Source organism: Entelurus aequoreus, linkage group LG27 (assembly GCF_033978785.1).
Source record: "Entelurus aequoreus isolate RoL-2023_Sb linkage group LG27, RoL_Eaeq_v1.1, whole genome shotgun sequence".
Taxonomy (NCBI): domain Eukaryota; kingdom Metazoa; phylum Chordata; class Actinopteri; order Syngnathiformes; family Syngnathidae; genus Entelurus; species Entelurus aequoreus.
The window spans coordinates 32,772,379-32,794,626 of NC_084757.1; the positions used below are offsets into that span (position 1 = coordinate 32,772,379).

The 22,248-nt window shown below is 42.8% G+C and overlaps 1 protein-coding gene across 8 annotated transcripts in view; it reads right to left on the minus strand.

The window, feature by feature from the left end:
• Nucleotides 1-22,248, minus strand: part of herc2 (HECT and RLD domain containing E3 ubiquitin protein ligase 2) — a 187,742-nt gene that overhangs the window by 42,119 nt on the left and 123,375 nt on the right. For all 8 annotated transcript variants that reach the window (XM_062038932.1, XM_062038931.1, XM_062038930.1 and 5 more), the window contains exons 59-71: nt 18,487-18,721; nt 18,239-18,416; nt 16,416-16,497; nt 13,200-13,371; nt 12,990-13,134; nt 12,691-12,916; nt 10,743-10,914; nt 10,452-10,635; nt 7,632-7,775; nt 7,375-7,566; nt 6,868-7,021; nt 6,694-6,801; nt 4,236-4,367 (exon numbers count right to left, since the gene is read on the minus strand). In XM_062038932.1, the coding sequence (XP_061894916.1) occupies nt 4,236-4,367; nt 6,694-6,801; nt 6,868-7,021; nt 7,375-7,566; nt 7,632-7,775; nt 10,452-10,635; nt 10,743-10,914; nt 12,691-12,916; nt 12,990-13,134; nt 13,200-13,371; nt 16,416-16,497; nt 18,239-18,416; nt 18,487-18,721 (2,124 nt within the window). The remainder of the gene's footprint in view (nt 1-4,235; nt 4,368-6,693; nt 6,802-6,867; nt 7,022-7,374; nt 7,567-7,631; nt 7,776-10,451; nt 10,636-10,742; nt 10,915-12,690; nt 12,917-12,989; nt 13,135-13,199; nt 13,372-16,415; nt 16,498-18,238; nt 18,417-18,486; nt 18,722-22,248) is intronic.

The window sequence follows — 22,248 nt, forward strand, 5'->3', positions numbered from 1 at the left end:
CTGAGTGGAGGCCTACATGTATATATTTTATACATATATTGTATTGGTTTTTAAAATAAAAAAATATCAAAATGGCCCCCGCTTGCTTTGATTTTTCAGTGTGCGGCCCTCAGTGGAAAAAGTTTGGACACACCTGATGTAAACACTTTAAGTTTGAAGAGTTTCTTGAAGTGGATCATATTAGTACATTGTTTGATTGCTTTGCTTAATCCATTCCATCATTTAATTCCACATACTGATATACTGAAGGTCTTAAGTGTTGTACGTGCATACAAATGTTTTCAATTACATTTTTCTCTAAGATTATATTTCTCCTCTTTTTTTGAGAAGAATTGTTGTACATTCTTGGATAGCAGGTTATAGTTTGCTTTGTGTATCATTTTAGCTGTTTGCAAATTCACTATGTCGTGGAATTTCGATATTTTTGATTCAATAAATAAAGGATTTGTATGTTCTCTATATCCAACATTATGCATTATTCTAACTGATCTTTTGTGTAACACCGTTAGTGAATGAAGTGTACTTTTGTAGTTGTTTCCCCATATTTCTACACAGTAATTCAGATATGGTAACACTAGCGAGCAGTAGAGAATATGGAGGGATTTTTGGTCTAGAACATGTTTTGCTTTAAAGGCCTACTGAAAGCCACTACTACCGACCACGCAGTCTGATAGTTTATATATCAATGATGAAATCTTAACATTGCAACACATGCCAATACGGCCGGGTTAACTTATTAAGTGCAATTTGAAATTTCCCGCTAAACTTCCGGTTGAAAACGTTTTTGTATGATGACGTATGCGCGTGACGTCACTAGTTAAACGGAAGTATTTGGACACCATTGAATCCAATACAAAAAAGCTCTGTTTTCATCTCAAAATTCCACAGTATTCTGGACATCTGTGTTGGTGAATCTTTTGCAATTTGTTTAATGAACAATGGAGACTGCAAAGAAGAAAGTTGTAGGTGCGATCGGTGTATTAGCGGCTGGCTGCAGCAACACAACCAGGAGGACTTTGACTTGGATAGTAGACGCGCTAGCCGCCGACCGCACGGATGATCGGGTGAAGTCCTTCGTCCTTCCGTCGATCGCTGGAACGCAGGTGAGCACGGGTGTTGATGAGCAGATGAGGGCTGGCTGGCGTAGGTGGAGCGCTAATGTTTTTATCATAGCTCTGTGAGGTCCCGTTGCTAAGTTAGCTTCAATGGCGTCGTTAGCAACAGCATTGTTAAGCTTCGCCAGGCTGGAAAGCATTAACCGTGTAGTTACATGTACATGGTTTAATAGTATTGTTGATTTTCTGTCTATCCTTCCAGTCAGGGGTTTATTTATTTTGTTTCTATCTGCATTTAAGCACGATGCTATCACGTTAGCTCCGTAGCTAAAGTGCTTCGCCGATGTATTGTCGTGGAAATGAAAGTCACTGTGAATGTCCATTTCGCGTTCTCGACTCTCATTTTCAAGAGGATATAGTATCCGAGGTGGTTTAAAATACAAATCTGTGATCCACAATAGAAAAAGGAGAAAGTGTGGAATCCAATGAGCCAGCTTGTACCTAAGTTACGGTCAGAGCGAAAAAAGATACGTCCTGCACTGCACTCTAGTCCTTCACTCTCACGTTCCTCATCCACAAATCTTTCATCCTCGCTCAAATTAATGGGGTAATTGTTGCTTTCTCGGTCCGAATCGCTCTCGCTGCTGGTGTAAACAATGGGGAAATGTGAGGAGCCCTTCAACCTGCGACGTCACGCTACTTCCGGTACAGGCAAGGCTTTTTTTATCAGCGACCAAAAGTTGCAAACTTTATCGTCGATGTTCTCTACTAAATCCTTTCAGCAAAAATATGGCAATATCGCGAAATGATCAAGTATGACACATAGAATGGATCTGCTATCCCCGTTTAAATAAAAACATTTCATTTCAGTAGGCCTTTAAAGACGGGCTCATATTTTAGGGCACCAAGGCAAACATTATTTTCTTTCGAGGCAGGAGATATATATATGTACATATATACTAGGGGTGTAACGGTACGTGTATTTGTATTGAACCATTTCGGTACGGGGGTTTCGGTTCGGTTCGGAGGTGTACTGAACGAGTTTCAACACGAACATATTAAGTAGCCGCCTCCGCTTCTTTCTGCCTCTGTTTCTGTCAGTCCTCTACACAGCACCCAGCATTGTCCCACCCACACAACCATCTGATTGGTTACAAACAGAGCGGTAACAGCCACTCAGCAGTGCGTATTCAGAGCGCATGTAGTCAGTGCTTAGCATTTAGCAGGTAAGCATCAGGCAGCGGACTCTCCCCAAATGATAATAAACACCTCCCAGTCAACTACTAGTAACATCACTATGAGCCCGTTGACCTTCTAGAAATATAAACTGCAGCTCAGCTCGCTCGCAGTCCTGGCTTGAGGTGAAGGCTAATTTGCTTTTAGCGTAACGTTAGCTAATATTTCAGTGTGTGTGTGTGTGCGTGTGTGTTACGGACAGCAAAGCCCTGTCTGTCTGTTATTTCACTTGACCTTTTTCTGTGTTGATTGAGCTGTGTTGAAGCAGCAAAAAAGGACATTATGTTAAATGAAGAGTTTCTGTCTCTGATAGTTGATATAATAATGTAACTGCATCATTAAGCCTACATGAACTCCATGGTGTTCAGGGATGAATAGTCTCTCCTATTGCTATTGTACCATTTTTTCAGCTATAGTTACATTAATCATTAGTAATGCAGCAGCCTAGTTTTGAATGGCAGGGTCCCTGCTATCACACGTTGATAAAAATATAACATTTACATAATTAATCAACTACAGGCTTCCCGAATGCTGTGATAAATTAAGCATGATGAGTTGACTTGAAACTGTTTAATGTTGCACTTTTTATATGTAGAAGAAAAGTTTAGTAATTGTATTTAATCTGAGCAACAACTTGAGGCAGTTTAATGTTGATTAACGTGGGCAGAATTATTATAGTGTTCCCAATGTTAAAAGGATAAAGCCATTGTTTACAAATTTGTTAAATAAATAACCAAAAATTTATATTTTGTTGTTTTCTTACTGTACCGAAAATGAACCGAACCATGACCTCTAAACCGAGGTATGTACCGAACCGAAATTTTTGTGTACCGTTACACCCCTAATTTATACACATATATACACACAGTGTTGGTGTTAACGCACTTTTTGTGTCTTTTTACGCATTGAAATCAGAAAGGACGCGAAATTCCTGAAGTCCACGCGTCCCCAGGACGCAACCTGAGGGTTCCTGGTTCAATCCCCACCTTCTACCAACCTCGTCACGTCCGTTGTGTCCTTGAGCAAGACACTTCACCCTTGCTCCTGATGGGTGGTGGTTAGGGCCTTGCATGGCAGCTCCCACCATCAGTGTGTGAATGGGTGAATGTGGAAATAGTGTCAAAGCGCTTTGAGTACCTTGAAGGTAGAGAAGCGCTATACAAGTATAACCCATTTACAAACAAACCGGTAACAATTTCCACGTATCGGAAATCGGTACCCTTGAAGGGGTAAATATCAAATACAGCGTACTTTTAGAGGCACCGACCAAATTTTGTCGGTACTACTGGGTATCGATTCACATAAAATCAAACGGTGCCATATTTTGCTACCTAGTTGCAAACTCGCCACGTCTGGTTGCAAACTAAACACAGAAACAAGCAGTCCAGCAACACTCAGGGCCGACTCAGTCAACTGAGCAGTTTTTAACACCAACAAAGCAAGTATGCTCGGTAGAAAACGCTCAAACGTAAAGTAAGGCTCCGATCTTCCAAAGTGCGCTAGCTCTATGCTAATTGGATTGCCGAAGACAGGCTATTATTAGGATTAGCAATTTTACATGCCTTTTTTTATTTAAAACGCCTCCAAATGTTGTAATGACAATTACAACCAAGATAAATTCTACAATCAAACAGCCGGTGTGTTATAATTACGAAACTTACAGTATAAACACTTTGTAGGGCGCAACATAACACATTCAGTTTCATGGAAAAAAAGACACTTCCTAGCTATTATCTCGTCTTGAAAGTCCCCCTGCATTGCAGATGAGACTCAAACGTACGGTCTCATTTTCAAATGTTACATAAAAAGTACGTTTAGATCATCAAACGATGATTATTTATTAAGGCACACAGGAAACTGGTCGCGTTGAGAACCAGTATGGATTCCCAGTTAGCATACTGGTTGAAATGTGAACGCTGTGTGCGACGTGTGCTTTGTGCTTACCGGCGGCAGGCATGATGGGGTAGACGGTGAAGCGCCACCCCCAGCCGTTAACGGAGCCGTCGCTGGTGAATTTCCACTTGAGCTCGTCTCCCGGGATCCTTAACTCGCTGGACCAGTCCGTCCACTCCCGACCTGGAACACACACAGAACCAAGTCTTTACGGCGAGGGCAGGGGTGTCAAACTCCTTTTTATTGATTGGTTGATTTTAACAATGAGTAATATATGAATATACATGTATATATATATAATACATAAACTTTTTTTTTTTTTTACATAAGCTGCAAAAAAAAAAAAAAAAAATTACATTTCACTTTAAAAACTGGCAGCTCGGTCACCACAATTTTACAGTAAAAGCAGTGTTGTTTTACAGCATATACAAAAACGTAATAAATGGAATGGAATGGAGAAACAGTACCACTGTTTTTAGCTGTAAAATTCAAGGAACGGAGCTGCAAGTTTTGTTTTTTACCGTAAAATCTTGTTGTTTTACAACAATTATTTTGACCCGGGTGGCCAAATTTAGAGAAAAAAAATGTGTCTTGGGGCGGGTATATCTATAGATATATGTACACATACATAAATACATATACATATATATGTATACATATATATATACACATATACATACACATATACATATAAATATATATATATATGTACATATATATATATATATACACATATATACATATACATATACATACATATATACATATACTGTACATACACACACATATATACACACACATTTTATATATATATATATATATATATATATATATATATATATATATATATATATATATATACACACACACATACATACGTATATATATACATACATATATATATATATACAAAAGTAACTCAGTTAATAACTCAGTTACTTACACTAAAAAGTAATGCGTTACTGTGAAAAGTAACTATTTAGTTACTTCTTTAAAAAAAAAATGTTTTAAAGCTCCCAACAATGCCCTTTTAGCCTTCATTTCAGTACTGTTATTGCACTGGAGAATAATACAATGTGTTGATCAACTTGACATGCATTTGCATCACTGAACTCTGCTAAGCAATGTGCTCTACATACAACACACAAAGACAAAGATATGTTACAAAGGGCCAACTTATTTCAGGCCAGAACAAATTGACAAAACTATTTTAAATAGCTGCAACATAACATACATAAGTAACAAACAGCATAATAACAACATAGCTGTAAACCTGGCTTCAGCTAAGGAAGGCACACATGACATACACAAAGCCTAAACAGGCATTTTTTTCTCTCAAGGAATTGTGAAATAAAATCATGTATTCATGAGATCAACACTGTACTGAAGCCCAGAACACTCTACACATTTCCCCAGTTTTAGTTTAGAGATAAGGAAAGATTGGCCTGGCCCACTAGGAACCCTCTTTATGTTTGTGAACTTTATAGTCTATACATTTAGAGTGATGTGATAATCAAACACTCTAGAAGTCTAGAATGAAAGAGTATATAAGATAAGTATAAGATAATTGACAAGAGTGTGTACCTTCAGTGCTGAATGATGAGCAGAGGCAGAGTTTGGAGTGTTTTCTTTAGTTTGTTTTCCATGTTTATGTACTCACTGTCCACTGTGTCCAGAAACTTGGAAAATGTTTTCGTGCCATTTGCTGTATCATGCTAATTAGATGCCTGAAAGCGGGTGACTCCACTGTAGAAATAGCCTGCATGTCTTCTAGCACATACGCTGCAGTGGCTCCATCAATGTTGTCCTGGCTAGCAGTCCCTCCGTTAAAATCCTTAGGTGGTGGTGGTGGAGGTGAAGTGACATCGGAGTCTGTCTCTCTCTTTACAAGCTTCGTCGAAGCATGTTGCTTTTGTAGGTGTTTCAGCAGATTTGAATTGCTGTTTTGGGCAGTAGACGGGATCTTTGATCCAAGACACAACTTACATTTAACTAAAATGTTCTTTTTAGAAAAGTAGTGAGAATATCTCCATGTTAAGAAACTCGACTGCAGCTCCGCCATGATGTGTAAGTAAAAACAGACATGCCCCGTTCCCACACCCACGCACACACCCACACAGAGCGCGCGTCTCTCTTTTCCGGCATGTGACACAAGAAGAATCAGAAGGACGACACTGCAGCGCTCCAATAAAACACACTCAGATCTTCTGTTTCTAGCCGATACTACATAAACAAATAACGTAAAATAACGCAGTAACGCATCATGTAGTAACTTTAACTGAGTTACTGAATATAAAAAATAACGCGTTAGACTACTAGTTACCGCCGAAAATAACGGTGTTACAGTAGTTAGTCCCAACACTGCTCCTATGTAAGTTGCTTTATTATTGTGCTCTGAAAGATATTTTACATGTGTAATTCTTTTTAAAAAACAGCCTTTTAGGCAGCCCCTGTTAGGGCACCTGAAGGGCGGCGCTATACACAACTTTATTGGGGTGGCTCTCCTCACCTGATCTGACGGAGATGATCCTGTTGGCTCCATCCATGACCGTCAGCGGGTCGTGGCGTCTTTCTGTCGAGCACTGTCGGTCGAACTCGATCCTCAGACCTTCAGCACCTTCAGCACAGAGCACCAGTCAGACGGGAAGTTGGGTCCGCATTATTCATGGCTTTTGTTTCGTACCGGGGATCTTGACGGTGCCGCTGGTGGAGGTGTCGTCGGTGTAGGGGTGGCTGCTCTCCACCACCACGGGCTGGGAGGACAGGCGGCCGCTCTGAGAGTCGGTGGCCACGTCCTCCAGCTCGGTGACGCACAGCTCCAGCAGCATGTCGGCCACCTGCACACAACGCCTCACACCTTCAAGCACGCCAACGTGTCCGCCCGATAGACGCGACTTGGATCCGAACCGCCAGTGAAATTCATTACGATTCCGATTAAATTCCTACTTGTAAAAAATCTTTTTTAGGTCATCTCTCCGCTTATTTGCAGTGCGTATTGAACAACAAGCTTTTGTAACATGTGACCTGTTTTCTAAAGTTGAATCATCACTCATACGCCAAACAATATATCGCGACAATCGGTTTGAATCGATTCTGAATCAAATAGTCACCAAGAACTGAAATGAGTTGAATCGTGAGGTATACTATTTTTATCATTGATTGGACAAAAAACATAAGATGATGGAGTTACCTGCGGATACGCCGTGCCCATGCCGGACAACACGGCCGACAGCACGTCCTTGCCTTTGTCCCCGGAGCGACAGGACACGGCCAGCTTGAGCAGGTCCACCATGACTCTGGTGTCATCAGGAACCAGCAGGCTGGAGAACTCATCCAGGTACTGAGGTTCAGGACCCACAACTTTGCTCTGGTTCTCAGAGTCCTGGCAACAACACCACCGTGTGAACTAGGTGCTGGACTAAAGATCTTACTGGCAGACAGGCGGACCTCTTTGGTCTTAGTCATGGTCTCTGCGATGATGCTGGCAGCGCCCGGGTCGTCGGTGACGGGGATGAACGGACGAGAGGAGGCGCCGGTTGCAGACGGTGTGACGGCTGATGACGGCGTCAGTGCGTCTTCTGAAGAGGGCGGCTTTTCACACACGATAACAGTAATGAGTTGTGGACCCAAACGAGGACAATAACATGAATGAATTGTGGAGCCAAATGAGGACAATAACATGAGTGAGTTGCACACCCAAATGAGGCCAATCACAACAACATGAATGAGTTGTGGACCCAAATGAGGACAATAACATGAGTGAGTTGTGGAGCCAAATGAGGACAATAACATGAATGAGTTGTAGACCCAAATAAGGACAATAACATGTAAGAGTTGTGGAGCCAAATGAGGACAATAACATGAATGAGTTGTAGACCCAAACTGAGGACAATAGCATGAATGAGTTGTGGACCCAAATGAGGACAATAGCATGAATGAGTTGTGGAGCCAAATGAGGACAATAACATGAGTGAGTTGTGGAGCCAAATGAGGACAATAACATGAGTGAGTTGTGGAGCCAAATGAGGACAATAACATGAATGAGTTGTAGACCCAAACTGCGGACAATAGCATGAATGAGTTGTGGACCCAAATGAGGACAATAGCATGAATGAGTTGTGGAGCCAAATGAGGACAATAACATGAATGAGTTGTGGACCCAAATGAGGACAATAACATGAATGAGTTGTGGAGCCAAATGAGGACAATCACAATAACATGAATGAGTTGTAGACCCAAATGAGGACAATAACATGAATGAGTTGTGGAGCCAAATGAGGACAATCACAATAACATGAATGAGTTGTAGACCCAAATGAGGACAATAACATGAGTGAGTTGTGGAGCCAAATGAGGACAATAACATGAATGAGTTGTAGACCCAAACTGAGGACAATAGCATGAGTGAGTTGTGGAGCCAAATGAGGACAATAACATGAATGAGTTGTAGACCCAAATGAGGACAATAGCATGAATGAGTTGTGGAGCCAAATGAGGACAATAACATGAATGAGTTGTGGAGCCAAATAAGGACAATCACAATAACATGAATGAGTTGTAGACCCAAATGAGAACAATAACATGAATGAGTTGTGGAGCCAAATAAGGACAATCACAATAACATGAATGAGTTGTAGACCCAAATGAGAACAATAACATGAATGAGTTGTGGAGCCAAATGAGGACAATAACATGAATGAGTTGTGGACCCAAATGAGGACAATAGCATGAATGAGTTGTGGAGCCAAATAAGGACAATCACAATAACATGAATGAGTTGTAGACCCAAATGAGGACAATAGCATGAATGAGTTGTGGAGCCAAATGAGGACAATAACATGAATGAGTTGTGGAGCCAAATAAGGACAATCACAATAACATGAATGAGTTGTAGACCCAAATGAGAACAATAACATGAATGAGTTGTGGAGCCAAATAAGGACAATCACAATAACATGAATGAGTTGTAGACCCAAATGAGAACAATAACATGAATGAGTTGTGGAGCCAAATGAGGACAACAACATGAATGAGTTGTGGACCCAAATGAGGACAATAGCATGAATGAGTTGTGGACCCAAATGAGGACAATAGCATGAATGAGTTGTGGAGCCAAATGAGGACAATAACATGAATGAGTTGTGGAGCCAAATGAGGACAATCACAATAACATGAATGAGTTGTAGACCCAAATGAGGACAATAACATGAATGAGTTGTGGAGCCAAATGAGGACAATCACAATAGCATGAATGAGTTGTGGACCCAAATGAGGACAATAGCATGAATGAGTTGTGGAGCCAAATGAGGACAATAACATGAATGAGTTGTGGAGCCAAATGAGGACAATCACAATAACATGAATGAGTTGTAGACCCAAATGAGGACAATAACAGTAACATTTATGAGTTGCGGACCCAAATGAGGACAATCACAATAACATGAATGAGTTGTAGACACAAATGAGGACAACAACATGAGTGAGTTGTACATCCAAATGAGGACAATCACAATAACATGAATGAGTTGTAGACACACATGAAGACAAGATGAGTGAGGACAACAACATGAGTGAGTTGTACACCCAAATGAGGACAATCACAATAACATGAATGAGTTGTAGACCCAAATGAGGACAAGATGAATGAGTTGTAGACCAAAATGAGGACAATCACAATAACATGAATGAGTTGTGGACCCAAATGAGGACAATAACATGAATGAGTTGAGGACCAAATGAGGACAATAAGACAAATGAGTTTTAGACTCAAATGAGGACAATAACATGAATTAGTTGCAAACCCAAATGAGGACAATCACAATAACATGAATGAGTTGTAGACCCAAATGAGGACAATCACAATAACATGAATGAGTTGTAGACCCAAATGAGGACAATCACAATAACATGAATGAGTTGTAGACCCAAATGAGGACAATCCCAATAACATGAATGAGTTGTAGACCCAAATGAGGACAATCACAATAACATGAATGAGTTGTAGACCCAAATGAGGACAATCCCAATAACATGAATGAGTTGTAGACCCAAATGAGGACAATCACAATAACATGAATGAGTTGTAGACCCAAATGAGGACAATCACAATAACATGAAAGAGTTGTAGACCCAAATGAGGACAATCCCAATAACATGAAAGAGTTGTAGACCCAAATGAGGACAATCACAATAACATGAAAGAGTTGTAGACCCAAATGAGGACAATCCCAATAACATGAAAGAGTTGAGGACAATGTGTAAGCGTACCTCTCCCTTCTTGTCCTGCCAAGGGTTGGGGCTGAGCGGGCCCTCAGGTTCAGGCAGGACAGGTGAGGCTTCATCAGTGACACTGGAGGAGGAGGAGGAGTCAGGCGGGGGCACAGGTGAGCTGGGAGGTCTCTCTGCTGGCACGATCATGCTGGCGGGCATCAGTGCGCCAACCACAGCATCCCTGAGGAGCACAGAGCCCCCAGTTAGGAAAGTCCATCTTCTTACACAGCAGTCTGTGGCCCTCAGTGGAGCAGGTTGGGGCCCCCCTGTGTGTCTGGACTCTGGTACCTGGCATACATGATCTGCAAGGCTGACAGGACATGAGACAGAGCTTGTTGCTTGGCCAGGTTGCCGTCCAGGCTCAGGAGGATCTTGGCCAGTGATGGTCGGTTTGGCTTCACGTTGCTCTGACCGCTCATCTTGTTTCTGGCAGACGAGGAGTCACTGTCTGCCGGCACACCTGGAGAGAGAGCACACCTGTCACTTTGCACAACACTGCCCCCTGCTGGGAGGCAACAGTTGAAAGCTGCCCTATTAAGCAAAAGGGTTCATGAACACCAAACATGATAAACATCTATTATCTCCATCACTTGTTTGCTCCACTTTGAGGGAAGATCCTTAAAAAGCTCCTTCCTGGTAGACAACCCCTATATAGATAATCTCGCTCCGTGTACACACCCAACACGTACAAAGAGCAGGCTTCACTATACATCCTAAAATAAAAGTTATGCCGACTATCCATCAGCCAGTAACAGACGTATGAGTTGTAGCTGTCTATTACATGTATGCCTATGCTAGTGTTGCTCAACTAGCATGATGTTAAAATATGATGTTAGCATGTAGCTCACATAGCTAATGCTAGTGTTGCTAACCTGAAATGATGTAAAAATGTAATGTTAGCATGTAGCTCACATAGCTATACTAATGTTGCTAAACTAGCATGATGTTAAAATGTAATGTTAGCATGTAGCTCACATAGCTATACTAATGTTACTAACCTAGCATGATGTTAAAATGTAATGTTAGCATGTAGCTCACATAGCTATGCTAGTGTTGCTAACCTGAAATGATGTAAAAATGTAATGTTAGCATGTAGCTCACATAGCTATACTAATGTTGCTAAACTAGCATGATGTTCAAATGTAATGTTAGCATGTAGCTCACATAGCTATACTAATGTTGCTAAACTAGCATGATGTTAAAATGTAATGTTAGCATGTAGCTCACTTAGCTATGCTAGTGTTGCTGAACTAGCATGATGTTAGCATGTAGCTCACATAGCTATGCTAGTGTTGCTAACCTGAAATGATGTTAAAATGTAATGTTAGCATGTAGCTCACATAGCTATGCTAGTGTTGCTAACCTGAAATGATGTAAAAATGTAATTTTAGCATGCAGCTCACATAGCTATACTAATGTTGCTAAACTAGCATGATGTTAAAATGTAATGTTAGCATGTAGCTCACATAGCTATGCTAATGTTGCTAACCTGAAATGCTGTTCAAATGTAATGTTAGCATGCAGCTCACATAGCTATGCTAGTGATGCTAAACTAACATTATGTTAAAATGTAACGTTAGCATGTGGCTCACATAGCTATACTAATGTTGCTAAACTAGCATGATGTTAAAATGTAATGTTAGCATGTAGCTCACATAGCTATGCTAGTGTTGCTAATTTAACGTGATGTTAAACTGTAGTGTTAGCATGTAGCTCACATAGCTATGCTAGTGTTACTAACCTAGCATGATGTTAAAATGTAATGTTAGCATGTAGCTCACATAGCTATGCTAGTGATGCTAACCTAGCATGATGTTAAAATGTAATGTTAGCATATAGCTCACATAGCTATGGTAATGTTGCTAATTTAACATGTTAAAATGTAATGTTAGCATACAGTATAGCTCACATAGCTATGGTAATGTTGCTAATTTAACATGTTAAAATGTAATGTTAGCATACAGTATAGCTCACATAGCTATGGTAATGTTGCTAATTTAACATGATGTTGAACTCTAAGGTTAGTATGTAGCTCACATAGCTATGCTAGTGTCGCTAATTTAACATGATGTTAAAATGTAATGTTAAAAAGTAGCTAGCTCACCTAGCATGATGTTAAATATAATGTTAGCATGCAACTCACATAGCTATGCTAAAGTTGCTATATATATACAGTCAATCAGTCGCAGTTGAACATATTATATATTTAATATTTGAATTGAAAATGATGTCTCACCTAAATAAGACGCCCCGAGTGAGTCCCTGGCAGTCTGGAACAGGACCGGCTCGTGGACAGAGGGTGTGGTCACATCCACGGTGGTCCAGGCCACGCTGTGGGAGGAGCCACAGGCCACTCTGGTGATCTTCTGGCCCTCCAGACCCTGCACCAGCATGGGCTTCCTGTTGACCGTTGTGGTGCCGTTGCCTTGTTGTCCGTGGTCGTTGTCCCCCCAGGCGTACACCTGAAGGGGGCGGCGGCATACTCGTGTCTCGCGGTTCTAGGAGAGGCGCTTCGGGCGGCCATTGTTTACTCACCTGTCCTGAATCGGTGACCGCCAAACAGTGCAAGGCTCCAACTGCAACATGGACTATCTTCTTGCCTCGCAGGCCCTCCACCATCTGGGGCTTCCGCACGTGGACGTCCGTGCCGTGTCCCAGTCGGAAGTAGTCCCCTTTGCCCCTGTGTGGAGGTCCACGTCACGTAGGGGGACATGTTTGGCATGAGGGCGGGAGGGGTTTAATTACCATGTCCACACCACGCCTGATTTGGTCAGAGCCAAGGAGAACTGAGCGCCGCACTCAATCTGGGAGACGCCCTGTCCGTTCAGCCTCTCGATGTTCTGGGGAATGTTGCATCCCTCGCTGCCTCCTCGACCCAACTTGCCGAAATCCCCGTCGCCCCAGGAGAACACCAACCCTGCAAAACAAGAACAATCCATGTATACATGTGGTCCCCTCGGTCCTCTCGGTCCAGAACCTGCTTCCGTGTCAAACCCAATGAGATTCGAGAGCACTCGGCACCGAGCTGTCAATTGGCTGTCTAATGCAAGCTCTTAAGGTGTCAGGGAGGGAAGTTTGACCTCCGTTACACTAACCCGCCTAAACCAAACTTAAATCCGGGTCACGGCACCAAATTAGTGGCTTTTCATTTGTGATGGGTTTGTAGACCGCGACCATCCGAGTCACAGCGCAAAATTAGTGGCTTTGCTTTCGTGATGGGTTAGTAGACAGCGATCATCCGGGTCACAGCACCAAATTAGCAGCTTTGCACTCGTGATGGGTTAGTAGACAGCGATCAGCCGGGTCACAGCACCAAATTAGTGGCTTTACACTCGTGATGGGTTAGTAGACAGCGATCAGCCGGGTCACAGCACCAAATTAGTGGCTTTGCACTCGTGATGGGTTAGTAGACAGCGATCAGCCGGGTCACAGCACCAAATTAGTGGCCTTGCACTCGTGATGGGTTAGTAGACAGCGGTCATCCGGGTCACAGCACCAAATTAGCGGCTTTGCACTCGTGATGGGTTAGTAGACAGCGATCAGCCGGGTCACAGCACCAAATTAGTGGCTTTACACTCGTGATGGGTTAGTAGACAGCGATCATCAGGGTCACAGCACCAAATTAGTGGCTTTGCACTCGTGATGGGTTAGTAGACAGCGATCAGCCGGGTCACAGCACCAAATTAGTGGCCTTGCACTCGTGATGGGTTAGTAGACAGCGGTCATCCGGGTCACAGCACCAAATTAGTGGCTTTGCACTCGTGATGGGTTAGTAGACAGTGATCATCTGGGTCACAGCACCAAATTAGTGGCTTTGCACTCGTGATGGGTTTGTAGACAGCGATCATCCAAGTCACAGCACCAAACTAACGGCTATGCACTTGTGATGGGTTGGAGACAACGATCACCCGGGTCACAGCACCAAACTAACGACTTTGCACTTGTGATGGGTTATAGACAACGATCATCCGGGTCGCGGCACCAAATTAGTGGATTGACTTCGCACTCGTGATGGATTTGTAGACAACTATCATCCAGGACACTGCACCAAATTAGTGGCTTTGCACTCGTGATGGGTTTGTAAACAACGATCAACCGGGTCACAGTACCAAACTAACGACTTTGCACTTGTGATAGCGGCTATCTGTAGACAACGATCATCCGCGAGACGGGACCCAATTAGTGGCTTTGCACTCGTCATGGGTTTGTAAACAACCATCATTCGGGTTGCGGCACCAAACTAATGGCTTGGCATTCGTGATGGGTTTGTAAACAACAATCATCGCGTCGCAGCACCAAATTAGTGGTTTTGTACTCGCGATGGGTTTGTAAACAATGACCATCCGGGTCACAGCACCAATTTAGTGGCTTTACACGTGATGGGTGTGTAGACAACGATCATCCAGGACACGGCACCAAATTAGTGGCTTTGCACTCGTGACGGGTTTGTAAACAATGACCATCCGGGTCACAGCACCAATTTAGTGGCTTTACACGTGATGGGTTTATAGACAACGATCATCCGGGACACAGGACCAAATTAGTGGCTTTGCACTCCTCATGGGTTTGCAAACAACAATCATTCAGGTTGCGGCACCAAACTAATGGCTTTGCACTGGTGATGGGTTTGTAAACAACAATCATCGCGTCACAGCACCAAATTAGTAGTTTCGTACTCGTGATGGGTTTGTAAACAACGATCATCAGGGTCACGGCACGAAGTTAGGGGCTTTACACGTGATGGGTTTGTAGATAGCGATCATCTGGGTCACCGCACCAAATTAACGGCTTTGCACTCGTGATGGGTTTGTAAACAACGATCATTAGATTAGTGGCTTTGCACTCCAGATTTGTTTGTAGACATCTATCATCCGGGTCACGGCATCGAACACAGTGGCTTTGCACTCGTAATGGGTTTGTAGACAACGATCATCCGGGTCACGGCACGGATATTCCAAGTAATCTACGTGGATACTGCGGGGGTCCCAATACAACTTTTCCACTTCTGATAGCGGAAGCCTTCAGTATTGTCCGATATCAGTATTAATGCAATAGGATATCAACAGGAATCAAAGGTACCTGTATCATTTTGTAATGTTAGAAAAGGTTTGATTAAGTGAAATGAATCTTAACAGAAAACAACGGTAGGTATGACAACCTATTAATTATTAACTGTCCGGAATGCACGTACGCTGTCTCTAAGTTGAAGTGGAGTGGTTATTGTTTTTGTTGACACCTGGCGGTGACAATAGGTCATGAAGTTCAGCTGGTGACGCAAATAGTTGAATGATGCGGACACGTTTGTTACTGTATACTTTTGAATACGCTTCTGCCTTGGAGACTTTGTGTGTGTAAGTAATATGTAAACATAAATTATTTGATACTTGTTTTTATTGACAAATGTCCCGTTTTATTGTTCAATGATTATTACCTATGTCTAGCATGTGTGCTTAGCTGTTGTGTAGCTGCTAGTCGCCTATAGCCAAGCATGTTTACCTTTTGTAAACGACTTGACTAAAATAGAATAAATTGAGTAAACACGCTGCAGGGCTTCTTGTATCGTACATGATATCGCACATGTTACATGAAAGCTGATATCTGATCAATATCTGATGTCAATATCCTTTCGAGACAATGCCAAGGTAATAAAGTTTGTTGATAGCTAATTTATTTACATTTATACAAATGTAAATATTGTAATTTTAAAAAAAATATTAATAACATATTACAATTAAGCAAAAAATTAAATTAAATAGTAAATATGGATAGAAATATTTTAAGTAATACTGAGGAAATAAAAAGTAAATAAAATAATGCTATATAAATTTATAAATTAATAAAAATGTCATGTAAGTAAAGGGATGCTTGTATCGCACATGAATTCACACATTTTCCATACAAACACATAAGTGGTTTTTTGCTGATATCAGAGCGCTATCAGTATCGGATCTCCAAAAGTACCTTCATCAGTGAGTGCCAGAGTTTGAGCATCCCTGCTGCCACACGCCACCTGCACCACACGGTATCCCAGCAGCACTTTCACCTGCACGCCACAGACAAAAGAATCATCAGAATTAAATCATCACGATACGCTAAACTCACACAGAATTAAACTACAAATCCCAAAACCAGTGAAGTTGTCACGTTGTGTAAATGGTAAATAAAAACAGAATACAATGATTTGCAAATCCTTTTCAACTTATATTTAATTGAATAGACTGCAAAGACAAGATATGTAATGTTGACGCTGAGAAACTTTGTTATTTTTTGCAAATATTAGCTCATTTGGAATTTGATGCCTGCAACATCTTGCAAAAAAGCTGGCACAAGTGGCAAAAAAGACTGAGAAAGTTGAGGAATGCTCATCAAACACTTATTTGGAACATCCTACAGGTGAACAGGCTAATTAGGAACAGGTGGGTGCCATGATTGGGTATAAAAGTAGATTCCAAGAAATGCTCAGTCATTCACAAACAAGGATGGGGCGAGGGTCACCACTTTGTCAACAAATGCGTGAGCAAATTGTCCAACAGTTTAAGAACAACATTTCTCAACCAGCTATTGCAAGGAATTTAGGGATTTCACCATCTACGGTCCGTAATATCATCAAAAGGTTCAGAGAATCTGGAGAAATCACTGCACGTAAGCGATGATATTGCGGACCTTCGATTCCTCAGGCGGTACTGCATCAAAAAGCGACATCAGTGTGTAAAGGATATCACCACATGGGCTCCGGAACACTTCAGAAAACCACTGTCAGTAACTACAGTTGGTCACTAAATCTGTAAGTGCAAGTTAAAACTCTACTATACAAAGTCAAAGCCATTTATCAACAACACCCAGAAACGCCGTCGGCTTCGCTGGGCCCGAGCTCATCTAAGATGGACTGATGCAAAGTGGAAAAGTGTTCTGTGGTTTTGACGAGTCCACATTTCAAATTGTTTTTGGAAACTGTGGACGTCGTGTCCTCCGGACCAAAGAGGAAAAGAACCATCCGGATTGTTATAGGCGCAAAGTGTAAAAGCCGGCATGTGTGATGGTATGGGGGTGTATTAGTGCCCAAGACATGGGTAACTTACACATCTGTGAAGGCGCCATTAATGCTGAAAGGTACATACAGGTTTTGGAGCAACATATGTTGCCATCCAAGCAACGTTACCATGGACGCCCCTGCTTATTTCAGCAAGACAATGCCAAGCCACATGCTACAACAGCGTGGGTTCATAGTAAAAGAGTGCAGGTACTAGACTGGCTTGCCTGTAGTCCAGACCTGTCTCCCATTGAAAATGTGTGGTCCATTATGAAGCCTAAAATAGCACAAGGGAGACCCCCGGACTGTTGAACAACTTAAGCTGTACATCAAGCAAGAATGGGAAAAAATTCCACCTGAGAAGCTTCAAAAATGTGTCTCCTCAGTTCCCAAACGTTTACTGTGTTGTTAAAAAAGAAAGGCCATGTAACACAGTGGTGAACATGCCCGTGACAACTTTTTTGCAATGTGTTGCTGCCATTAAATTCTAAGTTAATGATTATTTGCAAAAACAAATGAAGTTTCTCAGTGTGAACATGAAATATCTTGTCCTTGCAGTCTATTCAATTGAATATAAGTTGAAAAGGATTTGCAAATCATTGTATTTTGTTTTTATTTACCATTTACACAACGTGACAACTTCACTGCTTTTGGGTTTTGTAAATCATCACGACACGCCAAACTCACACGTAATCCAACTAATCGTCACGACAGGCAGCACTCATGCTATCAAACTCACACGTGATGAACGTACCAGTTTGGGCCTGAGCTGGGTGGTGTTGTCCCCGTGTCCGAGGCGGCCGTACTCCCCCAGGCCCCAGCTGTACAGCTCGCCAGAGGAGGTGATGGCGGCGCTGTGAGAACTGCCGCAGGCGATGTCTCGAATGCGTTTGGTCTTCAGAGCTTCGATCAGGCGAGGTTTGTCACAGTTCCTGACAAGTGCACAGAAAGTCACATCCTGCCAGGTGTGGCGGCGAGAGAGAGAGAGAGAGAGCGACTCACATCCTGCTGAAGTGTCCCAGTTTGCCGTCGTCTCCCTCGCCCCAGGAGAACACCTTCCCGTCCACGGTGAGCGCCATGGCGTGGCGTCCTCCCGAGTGCACGGCCACCTTCTTCACCACGTAGTTGCTGAGGGCGCTGATCTGTCGGGGGATGGGGATGGTCCCGCTGGACAGACCCAGACCTAACCTGCCGTTGGTGGCCTCACCGCACGCGTGGATCTTCCCCTCCACTGTGACTGCACAGCAGTGATATGTAGGGGAGGATACACCATGTTACCCATACTGATCACTTCCTGCTTCCTATGACCCATACTGATCACTTCCTGCTTCCTATGACCCATACTGATCACTTCCTGCTTCCTATGACCCATACTGATCACTTTCTGCTTCCTAAGACCCATACTGATCACTTCCTGCTTCCTATGACCCATACTGATCACTTCCTGCTTCCTATGAACCATACTGATCACTTCCTGCTTCCTATGAACCATACTGATCACTTCCTGCTTCCTATGAACCATACTGATCACTTCCTGCTTCCTATGAACCACACTGATCACTTCCTGCTTCCTATGACCAATACTGATCACTTCCTGCTTCCTATGACCCATACTGATCACTTCCTGCTTCCTAAGACCCATACTGATCACTTCCTGCTTCCTAAGACCCATACTGATCACTTCCTGATCCTCAAGACCCATACTGATCACTTCCTGCTTCCTAAGACCCATACTGATCACTTCCTGCTTCCTAAGACCCATACTGATAACTTCCTGTTTCTCAAGACCCATATTGATCACTTCCTGCTACTTAAGACCCATACTGACAACTTTATGTTTCTCAAGACAGATACAGATAACTTCCTGCTTCTAAAGACCGATACTGACAACTTCTTGCTCCTCAAGACCGATACAGATAACTTCCTGCTCCTCAAGACCGATAACTTCCTGCTTTTCAAGACCGATAACTTTATGCTCCTCAAGACTGATACTGATAAATTCCTGCTTTTCAAGACCAATAGCTATAACTTCCTGCTTCCTTTGACCGATAACTTCCTGCTCATCAAGACCGGTACGATAACTTCCTGCTCCTCAAGACCGATATGATAACTTCCTGCTCCTCAAGACTGATACCAATAACTTCCTGCTTCCTTTGACCGATAACGTCCTGCTCCTCAAGACCGATACGATAACTTCCTGCTCCTCAAGACAGATACCAATAACTTCCTGCTCCTCAAGACTGATACCAATAACTTCCTGCTTCCTTTGACCGATAACTTCCTGCTCCTCAAGACCGATACGATAACTTCCTGCTCCTCAAGACTGATACCAATAACTTCCTGCTTCCTTTGACCGATAACTTCCTGCTCCTCAAGACCAATACGATAACTTACTGCTCCTCAAGACTGATACTGATAACTTCCTGCTCCTCAAGACTGATACCAATAACTTCCTGCTTCTCAAGACCAATAACTTCCTGCTCCTCAAGACCGATACTGATAACGTCCTGCTTCTCAAGACTGATAACTTCATGCTCCTCAAAACCGATACGATAACTTCCTGCTTCCTTTGACCGATAACTTCCTACTTCTCAAGACCGCTACTGAGAACTTCCTGCTTCTTGAGACAGATAACTTCCTGCTTCCTAAGAACGTTAACTTCCTGCTCCTCAAGACCGATAACTTCCTGCTCCTCAAGACCGATAACTTCCTGCTCCTCAGGACCGATAACTTCCTGCTCCTCAAGACCGATAACTTCCTGCTCCTCAAGACCGATACCAATAACTTCCTGCTTCCTGAGACCAATAACTTCCTGCTTCTCAAGACCGATAACTTCCTGCTCCTCAAGACCGATAACTTCCTGCTCCTCAAGACCGATAACTTCCTGCTCCTCAAGACCGATAACTTCCTGCTCCTCAAGACCGATAACTTCCTGCTCCTCAAGACCGATACCGATAACTTCCAGCTTCTTGAGACAGATAACTTCCAGCTTCTTGAGACAGATAACTTCCTGCTCCTCAAGACCGATAACTTCCTGCTCCTCAAGACCGATAACTTCCTGCTCCTCAAGACCGATAACTTCCTGCTTCTCAAGACCGATAACTTCCTGCTTCTCAAGACCGATAACTTCCTGCTCCTCAAGACCGATAACTTCCTGCTCCTCAAGACCGATACCAATAACTTCCTGCTTCCTGAGACCGATAACTTCCTGCTTCTCAAGACTGATAACTTCCTGCTCCTCAAGACCGATAACTTCCTGCTCCTCAAGACCGATAACTTCCTGCTCCTCAAGACCGATAACTTCCTGCTCCTCAAGACCGATAACTTCCTGCTCCTCAAGACCGATAACTTCCTGCTCCTCAAGACCGATACCGATAACTTCCAGCTTCTTGAGACAGATAACTTCCAGCTTCTTGAGACAGATAACTTCCTGCTCCTCAAGACCGATAACTTCCTGCTCCTCAAGACCGATAACTTCCTGCTCCTCAAGACCGATAACTTCCTGCTTCTCAAGACCGATAACTTCCTGCTTCTCAAGACCGATAACTTCCTGCTCCTCAAGACCGATAACTTCCTGCTCCTCAAGACCGATACCAATAACTTCCTGCTTCCTGAGACCGATAACTTCCTGCTTCTCAAGACTGATAACTTCCTGCTCCTCAAGACCGATAACTTCCTGCTCCTCAAGACCGATAACTTCATGCTCCTCAAGACCGATAACTTCCTGCTTCTCAAGACCTATAACTTCCTGCTTCTCAAGACCGATAACTTCCTGCTCCTCAAGACCGATAACTTCATGCTCCTCAAGACCGGTAACTTCCTGCTTCTCAAGACCGATAACTTCCTGCTCCTCAAGACCGATAACTTCATGCTCCTCAAGACCGATAACTTCCTGCTTCTCAAGACCGATAACTTCCTGCTTCTCAAGACCGATAACTTCCTGCTTCTCAAGACCGATAACTTCCTGCTTCTCAAGACCGATAACTTCCTGCTTCTCAAGACCGATAACTTCCTGCTTCTTGAGACAGATAACTTCCTGCTCCTCAAGACCGATACCAATAACTTCCTGCTTCCTAAGACCGATACTGATAACTTCCAGCTCCTCAAGACCGATACGATAACTTCCTGCTCCTCAAGACCGATACCAATAACTTCCTTCTTCCTGAGACCGATACCAATAACTTCCTGCTTCCTGAGACCGATAACTTCCTGCTTCTCAAGGCTGATACTGATCATTTCCTGCTCCTCAAGACCAATACAGATAGCTTCCTGATCCTCAAGACCCATACGAGAACTTCATGCTTCCTAAGACCGATACCAATAACTTCCTCCTTCCTAAGACCTATACCAATAACTTCCTGCTTCTTAAGACCGATACCAATAACTTCCTGCTTCCTAAGACTTGATACCAATAACTTCCTCCTTCCTAAGACAGATACCAATAACTTCCTGCATCCTAAGACTGATACCGTTAACTTCCTGCATATCCGATATGATAACTTCCTTCTTCTCAAGACCGATACAGATAACTTCCCGCTCTTCAAAACTGATACTGACAACTTCCTGCTCTTCAAGACCGATACAGCTAACTGATTGTTTCCACATGTAGTTAGTGCACAGCTGGAGGCAACAGAGAGTAGAACTAAGGTGGACTTGACAAAAGTCAGTTGTGGCCCACAGATTATTTTTAACATCCACATTCTCAAAATACTATTTAAAAAAAACAAAAAGTGGAATGAAAGAAAAAAAGTTGCATTGTTGACT